Source organism: Podarcis tiliguerta (genome assembly GCF_965153285.1).
Source record: "Podarcis tiliguerta genome assembly, chromosome: 8".
Lineage (NCBI taxonomy): Eukaryota > Metazoa > Chordata > Lepidosauria > Squamata > Lacertidae > Podarcis > Podarcis tiliguerta.
In genome coordinates this window covers 73141897-73152312 of record NC_139541.1, presented here as the reverse complement: position 1 = coordinate 73152312, position 10416 = coordinate 73141897, and the positions used below count along the sequence as shown (strand labels likewise).

Genomic DNA, 10416 nt, shown 5'->3' with positions numbered 1-10416 from the left:
TCCTCAAGAAACTGCAGTCCGTGATCTAAGAATCCAAACCGTTCCTGTTTACACCATTTGCGAAGCCAGCTGTTTACTTCCACTATTTTCCTCTCTCTCCCTGGGCCACGTCGTTCAACTGGGAGGACAGATGAGATGACGATTTGTGCATTTAATTGCTTCAATTTCCTGCCCAGAGCCTCGTAGTCTTTTTTGATCTTCTGGAGGCTATTGCTTGCAGTGTCATTGGTTCCCACATGAACCAAGAGGAAGGGGTATTTGTCAGTGGGTTTTATGATTCCTTGCAGTCGTTCAGTTACATCTTGGATCTTAGCCCCGGGGAGACAGCACACTTCCCGAGACATCTTGTCAGGCCCACAGATCACTGCTTCTGTTCCCCTCAGTAGGGAATCCCCTATCACCACTACACGCCTTCTCTTAGGTTTGGTCAGGGTTCTTCCGTGAGCGGTCCGTTCCAAGGTCGCCTGCACATTCCCTGAGGACTGACTTTGCTGCTCATCTTCATATACGTGATCGACTGTAATGAGGGAGAGATCCTCAAATGGAGTCTGCTCTTCGTCTTCCATGCTAGGGGAGAGGACCTCAAAGCGATTGTGTATTTCTAGACAATCAGAGCGAACCCTGGGCCTCCTACTTCTTTGAGTCACGTTTCTCCACATATCGGGCTCCTGTGTTGGTGAACTAGCCTCCTTCTCAGGGGAGTCCCCTGTCTCCTCCTTGGTGGAGACGGTGTGCTCTGTTGCTTCCAAGAAGAGCTCCAGCTCTCTAATTCTTTGGAGCGTAGCTACACATTCCTCCAGTTGCTGGACTTTGTCTTTTAGGAGGGCAATCAACATGCAATTGCTGCACGTAAAGCTGCCTGCAACCTTTGGCAAGATGGCAAACATTGCGCAGGAACCGCAGGCGACTGCAGCTGTTCCCTCCCCCTCCATCTTGAGAATGTGTCGTTGGGCTTGAGACTAGCTCCCCTAAATCTAAAAGATGGTTCAAACTGCGCGCGCCGATAGGGTTCTGCCTCAACAGAAACCCTGCCCCCTCTGACCTTTGACCAGGGAAAGCAGCTAATCAGCCACAAGAATCACACACACAAGAAACCCCTTTTGGCTCCTTCTTCAGCCGCTGCCCTGCAAACACTGATAAGCTCCTCCCACAGCTAATCACCTGCCTCAACAGAAACCCTGCCCCCTCTGACCTTTGACCAGGGAAAGCAGCTAATCAGCCACAAGAATCACACACACAAGAAACCCCTTTTGGCTCCTTCTTCAGCCGCTGCCCTGCAAACACTGATAAGCTCCTCCCACAGCTAATCACCTGCCTCAACAGAAACCCTGCCCCCTCTGACCTTTGACCAGGGAAAGCAGCTAATCAGCCACAAGAATCACACACACAAGAAACCCCTTTTGGCTCCTTCTTCAGCCGCTGCCCTGCAAACACTGATAAGCTCCTCCCACAGCTAATCACCTGCCTCAACAGAAACCCTGCCCCCTCTGACCTTTGACCAGGGAAAGCAGCTAATCAGCCACAAGAATCACACACACAAGAAACCCCTTTTGGCTCCTTCTTCAGCCGCTGCCCTGCAAACACTGATAAGCTCCTCCCACAGCTAATCACCTGCCTCAACAGAAACCCTGCCCCCTCTGACCTTTGACCAGGGAAAGCAGCTAATCAGCCACAAGAATCACACACACAAGAAACCCCTTTTGGCTCCTTCTTCAGCCGCTGCCCTGCAAACACTGATAAGCTCCTCCCACAGCTAATCACCTGCCTCAACAGAAACCCTGCCCCCTCTGACCTTTGACCAGGGAAAGCAGCTAATCAGCCACAAGAATCACACACACAAGAAACCCCTTTTGGCTCCTTCTTCAGCCGCTGCCCTGCAAACACTGATAAGCTCCTCCCACAGCTAATCCCACAGCTAATGTCTTAACAAGGGGTCTCCTAACAACTCTCAGCACCTTTAACAAACTACCACTCCTAGAAATCTTTGGAGGAAGCTTACTGTGCAAACATGGCTTTAAGGCTCATCCACATTCCTGATTGTTTCCTGCCTAGAAAGCCTGGGTCCACATGGTCTGAGCGGTCGTCCCCTTACCCCACTCCTTTTGCGTGGAAAACCTGCTCTTTAGTGCTCGTTCAGAACAAACATCCATCTGGAAAAAAGCCCAAATTGCCATTTGCTCCAATTGAGCGGGGAAAGCAGTGGGACAAGGGGAAGTGAGAATAAGCCCTTAGTTTCATCTAGGGGTTGGTAACACATGTTACACTGAGGGGAAAACACAGCCAGAGACAGCAGCCCATGAAAGACCCAACGCACTTCCTGGTTTGGCTGCCAAACAGGAAGTGGGTAGATATGTCACATACCTGACCAAATGATCCAAAAAATGGCTGGTGGAGATTTATTTGTTTGCTTATGGAATTTATACCTTGGCCTTTAGCCAAAGCAGTGGACTATAAAAATCATGACTAAGATGGTTCCTGCATTCCAGCTTCACACCCTAAAAAGACACATCACATGCAGAAAAAGCAAGGGGAAGGAGGAGGGAAAAGCAAGCTCAAGCACATGTTCTTGAAGTCACAGCCTGTCAGTCTTCAGGGAATCTGATCCCCCCACAGAAGGCTGCTAGGAATAGAGGAAACAAGGAAAGTTCTTACCAATGGCTTTTATTCAATACTCACAGAGAGAGGCTTAGAAATGCAGCCTCTTTTCTCAATTTCCTCAATGGTCATCAGCACCACCCACTTTATGGTGGCCACTTAGGGTCATTTGTCTCCGAGCCCTTTGGTCTCCTATTTTCAATGCCTGCCAGGTTCTGGGAGAAGGGGGGGTCTGGAATGCTTTCTAGTGATAACATGTCATCCAGCTGCTCCAGCTCTGCCTCCTCCTCTTCTCCCATAATTTCCCAACTTTGCCTTTCATCCTCCTCTGAGCTATGACCTCCCCCCCCCCGCAAACCACTGTTGTAAATCTTTACGGTCTTCTTCTTCCCTGGAAGGTTCAGGCTAGGGAGGTGGTGTCCACCACTATTCCTCTGTCCAGTCCCTGGCCCAGCCAATGTCACTCATGGTTCTGCCTGTCTTTTGCTTCAATAAAATGCAATCCCACCCCAAAATGACTCCAAACATACACACAAACACACACACACCAGGGGTGCCAAATCCTAGGGCCCCTGCTCTTCTGGGTGCCCCACATTTTGGTGGGTGACCCCCCCAATGTTCCAAACAATTAGGGGGCAGAGGAGACTGAGCACAGAGCCACGTGTGGTTCGGCTTCAGTGGCTGGCTCCTCCTCCTGCTGCGGAGGGGAAGGAGGCGGAAGCAGCACCCATCCAGTGGCAGCGGAGGGAGGAGGGGGAGAAGGCTGAACATGAGAGAGGAGGAACCGCTGGCCATTGAATCCGCACTGCCGCTGCATTTGCCTCCACCTGCCAGGACTGGATAGAGGAGGAATGGTGGAGACCACCTCCCCCTCCTGAACCTTCCAGAGAAGAGGAAGACAGTATAGATTTACAACAGTTGTTTGAGGAAGGTTACGGCTCAGAGGCCCACGAGGGGCAAATTTGGGAAATAATGGAAGAGGAGGAGGGGTAAGCAGAGCCGGAGCAGCTGGCTGACACGTTATCACTAGAAAGCATTCCAGGCCCACCTTCTCCCAGAACCCGGCGAGCACTGAAAGTAGGAAAGCAAAAGGCTTGGAGGAAATGGCCCTAAGCGGGCACTGTAAGGTGGGTGGTGCTGTTGACGAATGAGGAGAGAAAGAGAGGTGGAGATTACTCAGAGCAACACCATTACTCCAAGAGGCTGCATTTCTAATCCTCTCTTCGTAATTATTGAATAATAGACATTGGTAAGAACTATCCTTGTCCTATCTATTCTTGGCAGCCTTCAATGGGGGGTGGGGGTGGGGATCGGATTCCATAACACCTGACATCACTCCTTGATTCCTCCCGGTATCCTGACATCATGCGTGTGTCATCACCCGTCCCCAATCTTCAGAGCAATTTGGCCCCTCTGACACACTCACACACACACCAACAACAATCTTCAGGAGCAGAGCTAAGAGCGCCTTCACTCTCAAGAGGATGAGACACCTTCTACCATATAGTCCTTCTGTTGAAAACTATGTTGCTGCTGGATAGGATCCTCACCAGATGAGGCTTGAGAGAGAAGTGTTCCTCAAACTTTTTGAACTTGAGCTGGGGTAGCGAATTTGTCACCCTCCAGGTATTGCTGGACTGCAGTTCCCGTCATTCCCAGCCAGCATGACTTTTGGTTAGGGTTGATGGAAACTGCATCCATATCAACATCCAGAGGGCTACAGGCTCACCATCCTTGAATTTTGAGGCTCCTCTCTGAACTTTCCCTGTTTTCTGGAGCTGGCTGCACTAATCTCAGAACACAGCAGGCAATAAATGATAATATGGCAGGGTGAGGAAGACCCGGAGCCAGATCTCCACTCATCCATGAAACTCCTTGGGTGATGTACTTTGGGCTACACACTATCTCTCAGCCGAACCTACCTCACAGGGTTGTTGTTAGAATAAAAGAGTGCTCCTCCCTGCCTGCCTGCTTGAGGATCCATAGAGGAGCGGGGGAATAAATGGAATAAGTAATAATATGTAAGGTACATGCCAAATTTCCTAAAGCTAGAAATGCCTCAAGTTGGCATCAGTTTTGCCAAATTTGTCGTCAGAATCCACCGTTCATTCCAGGAAGTCCTGGCACAATAAGAGAGGCATCTCCACCCATTTTCTTTATGGGTATTTACACTACACAGCACTCCTTTTACTGTGGTTCTTTGGAGCAACTCCCTAAAAGATGTTACAGCAGACCCATCTATAAAATGCCCTTTGCACATACATCTGTGCGCAAGAAGCACTCAAGCTCAGCAAGGACCTTAGCCCTACCTTACGACACCATGGTGCCTCTCCTTGTGCTCTGCCTTCTTTCGCCACTCTTAGTTGCCTCTGTGGATCCTCGTAAGTTATTTATCATTGATTACATCCCTTTTCCTATGATGCTATTAAGGACAAAATGAAAGGCTAGTACTTTGGAATCACATACCAACTGTGCCATCATTTGATGCTAATCTTGGAGGGTTAAAAACTTTGCAGAGAACTTTCTTACCACAGGAGGATCTGTATGCCAGCTTGAAAACGAGGAGGGGACAGAGGGTGAAGAAAAAGCCGTGAGTGGAGGGAGAAACTTTCCCCATCCTTTGGACCCCCTGGGAGACTTAGCACATCTGCTGTACCTTGAACTGGGTGTGGAGAGGGCAGCTGAATGGTACACAGCTGTGGGAAGCCTAAGGAAGTATCATTGACCTTGGGATTGCCCATGAAAGACAAGTCTATAGTGAGAGACTAGATCGATGGCCGCTGTTCTGATTGCGAGACTTTTGTGGGTGAGCTGAGAGTGTGTTTGGACCCTGGGTGAGAACCGAGAGGCTGAGAATGAAAGGAATTGTTGAATTATTTGAAGAGCAACTGTAATCAACAAATTTTGCTAGTAGGTAGGACTACAAGAAGTTTTGTAAGGAGAAATATACGAAGTGTTTCAAAGTAGAAAAAGATAGAGATATTGATTATGAGTTTGAAATGTAATAGGGAAAATAAGAAATGCATACTAAGAGATTAGATTGGAAAATTTTCAGACAGGACTGATGGAAGTCAAAAAAATTGAATAAGATGTAAAAGTATGTTTAATTACTGTTGAAAATGATATGTTAAAAAAACTAATAAAATTTATATATATAAAAAAGAGATCGAAAGGAATTGCTATTGATTTATTAGTATTAGTAATGTTATATAAATGTAATGTTTTTATATGTAACTGTGTATTTTTGTAATGTTTTCTTTAAGTTGTCTGCTGTTGCTTCGGCTTTTTATACACCTCATAGCAAGGGGGCTGTGGGTTAAGCCACAGAGCCTAGGGCTTGCTGATCAGAAGGTCAGCAGTTCAAATCCCTGTGGCGGGGTGAGCTCCTGTTGCTTGGTCCCTGCTCCTGCCAACCTAGCACTTTGAAAGCATGAAGTGCAAGTAGATAAATAGGTAGCGCTCCAGCGGGAAGGTAAATGGCATTTTCGTGCGCTGCTCTGGTTCACCAGAAGCAGCTTAGTCATGCTGGCCACATGATCCGGAAGCTGTACGCCGGCTCCCTCGACCAGTAAAGCGAGATGGGCGCCACAACCCCAGAGTTGTCCGTGACTGGACCTAACGGTTGGGGTCCCTTTACCTTTACCTCTGTATTTGGTAGAAAAACACAGGAAGAGCCTGCAGGATCAGGCCAGTAGCCCATATTGTCCACAATCCTATTCTCAGCCTGATGCCTATGGGAATCCCACAACTAAGACCTACCATTGACCTTGGGCATGCCGTAAATTTCAGATCTCTCTTCCAGAGCCTTTCCCAGTATATCATTTGTATATTGTGTGCCACATCTTTTGCCCATTTTCTCATGACAGATTTGACCTGTTCCTCTTTGGTATCTCATTCCAAGAGCAGATTATACATTTTTGACAGTAATTTGGTATGGTCTTCTATTATCTCTCTCTGAAATATGTTAATACTCTTGTCTATCAACTATATTCCCAAATATTTAATTTTGTATGTATATTTATCTCCGTCATCTGCCCCCTTATTTTTTTCTGAGGTATTTAACCTCTCCCATTGTCCTAATTGTCCTCTCAAGGGGGGGGGGGGGGGCTCCTTCAATCATAGAGCCACAGCAGAACTTCTCCCATTATATTTGTTATGTCTTCACTCTGATATAATTTTGTTCAGCCTTTACTTTCTTCTTCCAGCCATTAAGTGTCAACAAGGAATTGAAGGTTCTAAGGTTTCAGACTGTGGCAGTGGTTTCAATGCCTGCGTGGTCATCAAGGATGAGAGCACAATGTTTGGTAAGGAAGATGTTGGCCTTGCCTGGTGGCATGCTCCACGCTGTGCCACAATCTATCCAATTGAGTCTGGTGCCCATTAGGACTGGTATGGAAGAAGGCCAATGACGGGCAGAGCCAAATCATTCTACTTTTGTCCGCATACTTCTGCTCCCAGCTGAGTTCTGCAAGGGAAAACTCTGAGACTAAGAAGGAGTTGGAAGCTGGTAGCAGACCCTCCAAGTTTCCCTATTTTCGAGGGACAGTCCCGGATTTACAGAAGCTACCCCGGTTTCTGATTTGATCCTGGAATGTCCTGCATTTCCTTAGTATGCCCCTATTTTCACTGGATAAATGTTGGAGGGTATGGAGTTATCTGACCCCTGAACCAAGGGGTTAAGCAACCATGGAACCTTTAGAAGACATCTGAAGGGAAGTTTTAAAATATTTTATTATGTTTTTATATATGTTGGAAGCCACCCGAGTGGCTGGGGCAACCCAGTCAGATGGGTAGGTTATAAATATAATAATAATAATAATAATAATAATAATAATAATAATAATAATAGAATAGGAAGTACTCCATTCACTTAATGGACCAGCCAGGATGTTCTCCTCTACCACTAACTACCTCCTGAGATTTCTGGCAGTGTTCCTTGGAGTAAATATTTGGTTGGAGTAAATATTTGGTGTATATAAGAGAAAATAGAACAGGAAGTATCCCATTCACTTAATGGACCAACCAGGACTTTCTCCTCTATCACTGCCCACCAAAAGTAACAATAAATGTAAACAATAAATGAGAATTTTAGCTTTATAGGCTAGGTTCTGCCCACAAACACCCACCTCTCTCTCTCTATCTTCCATCCAGTCAAGGGAAACAAGAATCATTGTCAGATTTCAAATACATATACCAGCCAGGGAAACACACTCAAGGTGGATATAAAATGAAGTTGGTAAGGGGTGTGGATTGGGCTGGTTCTGAACGGTCAGATACAGAAAGTGGTTGCCTTTGGTCCACAGAACTGAGGTTCTTCACCATTGATCTGGAACTTCCAGAGCTTAATTCAGCAAGATGGAGGCACATGTACTCTAGCAAGCCATATTCCCTTGGGAGAACTTGGAACAGATGGAAAGGCAAGGCAGAGCAGAGACCACAGAGTTCGGCAGAGAATGAAGGATTCTGGGGAATGAGCTCTCCTGACCTGTTGTTTGTCTTTTTCCTTTTCTGGTATACAGGGGTCAAGTTTACTACAACATTCTATACATGTGGGAAAAATGTTTCTTGTGCCAATGCTTTTACCATCACCATAGGAGACGGGAAACATTTACGCTCCAGCTCCGCTTGCTGTACTGAAGATGGGTGCAACAAAAACTTAGATTGGGGAAGTAAGTCATCACCTGCCCCTCTCTGATATCAGAATTGCAAACCTGGACCCCTCCAGAAGTTCTTTTTATAGTGCGCTCAGGGTGATTTGTGCCCATGAGGCTATTGGGCCAGTCACACACAATTCCACTCTCAATACTATTTGTGTGTGCAGAGGTATTGGGGTGGTCATACTGCTTCATTTCCAATCAGTGCACATCCCATTACTTCCTGCTGAAAGCCCATCACCTTTCATGCCACAAATGTCCTGGTTTATTTTCGTCTCACTTCTGTTGCTCCACAGCCCCTCCAGTCAGCAGTAATGCAGTAGGAAACACCATAGGACAAATGAAACCAGGAGAAATCCATCACTAATGCAGTGTTATAGTTTGAAGAACATGGTGCACAAATGAACCCGCAATAAAACACCAGTCTGGAGGGGCCCTTGGTTTCAGAATGATGAAAACATTCACAATTTGCTTTTGAAACTTGGCAGGAACAGGGTGGAGTGGAGGAACTTTTAGTCCCTCCACACCTTTCATCCTAACACAAGACAGGGAAGGTGTCAAACCTGTGACTCTAGACCTCATTCTTTCATTCTGACAAACAATATGCTAACAAAGACCTGGGAGTGGGGAGGACTCAGTGGGTGGTTTTGTGAACGCATCAGGAAGGCTGCTGTGTCTGTGCGAAGCAGGCCTGTCAATGATCCAGCGGGGCTCTTCGGAGATTCTTATGTAAAAACTTTCCATATATGACCATTTGCTTCTTCCTTCTTTGCTTCCTAGTTCTTCCAACTACTTGGACTCCGAATGGGTACACTTGTCCAACTGGATGTTATGCTCAGACGGAGGAGAAATGCAAGGGTGGACAGGTCTCATGCACAGATGGTCAAATGAGTTGCATCAGTGCAACAGGAAGCTCTGGTAACCCTGAAGGGAATTAGGAAGGGAGGAGGAGGGTCAGGCTTGGCCTGGTTGTGAGTCAGAATGCAGGATGATGGGGGCTGGGTGAGGGCAGACTGAAATGGAAGAGGTCATGCCCCATTTGCTGTACTAGAGCAGCCGCCACTGACGATCCCCATATTTACCTGCAGGTGCCAAGAAGTTTGTCCTGCATGGTTGTGGAACAAGCAATATGTGCGGTGCAAAGAACTATAACGTGACAATTGCAGGAATCCTCTACAAAATCAAAACAATAACATGTGTCCCTGCTGAAACAAAAGCAGATCCTCCAAAACCTTAAAGAGCCAGAAATTCTGCATCAGCCACAACTTGGAAACCAGCCACAACTCCTAAAGCAACAATACCTAGTGCCAACCATACCTTGGGGAAGAACTCCTTCCTTCTCTTGCTACCCATGATCTCCAGCATTCCCTTTATGAGGTTTCTCTCCTGAGCTCTCTTTCGATGCCAGCCACTTTGAAGGATTCATGCCATGAACATTTCGGCACTGAAATGGACAGATCTGTCAAATTACAGTGCTATTAAGTTTCTCAATTTTTTAACCTTAAATTCAGTTCTCAACATTTCTACGGCAATTAACTTCTTAAAAAAACTATTGCAAATCTGCTCACATTTTAGCATGGATTTACCCTACTAAACACAACGTTTACATGCAGTTTGAACAATAGACACAGAATGCTATTATCACTAATATATGCACTTTCCTCACATAAATACATTTTTGTATACACTGCTTGGTTTATGAACTACATTGCAAAATTATGAGAAATGTCAAATTTGAAGGCTAAGTTTTAGGTTGCATATTGGTCTGGAAAGTGCAAATGAGTTAGTTTCTCATTAACATGCAGACAAAATTAAATTTCTTCCTCATCCTGACTTGAGTACCACAATACCTCCCCCACCTCCTCCAAAGTGTGTTTTTGAAGTTCCAAGCTGTTTTGTGAATGAAAGATTGCAGGCCCAATAAAGAATATCGAGTCCAAAAATGGTTTTGTTTGTTTCTTCCGGATGGTTATCAGCAATAATTTACTGCCGTGAAGGTACCAACCAGAGGCTCCTTGCATGGCTGGAAGGGGTGCTACAAGAGGTCCTCGTGTTTCTTCATAATATACTTTTCTTTGTGTTGATTTAAAAAGTGATTCAACCATTCTGGGGCAAAAAAAAAACCAAATACAAAATAAAACAACTCATTAGCTATGTCTGAAATTAT

General features: G+C 46.0%; 1 protein-coding gene across 1 annotated transcript; it reads left to right on the top strand.

The window, feature by feature from the left end:
* The first annotated feature begins 4862 nt into the window (after nucleotides 1-4862).
* On the top strand, nucleotides 4863-10158 carry LOC310684734 (phospholipase A2 inhibitor and Ly6/PLAUR domain-containing protein-like). The gene is made up of 5 exons (XM_083456231.1): nucleotides 4863-4976; nucleotides 6801-6899; nucleotides 8115-8264; nucleotides 9030-9167; nucleotides 9338-10158. The coding sequence occupies exons 1-5, from the start codon at nucleotides 4916-4918 to the stop codon at nucleotides 9484-9486; spliced, it is 597 nt and encodes a 198-aa protein (XP_083312357.1). The 5' UTR covers nucleotides 4863-4915; the 3' UTR covers nucleotides 9487-10158.
* Nucleotides 10159-10416: the final 258 nt, after the last annotated feature.

Excerpts from the sequence above, each read along its gene's own strand:
- LOC310684734 (XM_083456231.1), top strand. The coding sequence starts at position 4,916 with ATGGTGCCTCTCCTTGTGCTCTGCCTTCTTTCGCCACTCTTAGTTGCC. Across the intron at positions 6,900-8,114 it reads GGATGAGAGCACAATGTTTG|GGGTCAAGTTTACTACAACA; the intron begins GTAAGGAAGATG and ends TCTGGTATACAG. Across the intron at positions 9,168-9,337 it reads CAGTGCAACAGGAAGCTCTG|GTGCCAAGAAGTTTGTCCTG; the intron begins GTAACCCTGAAG and ends ATTTACCTGCAG.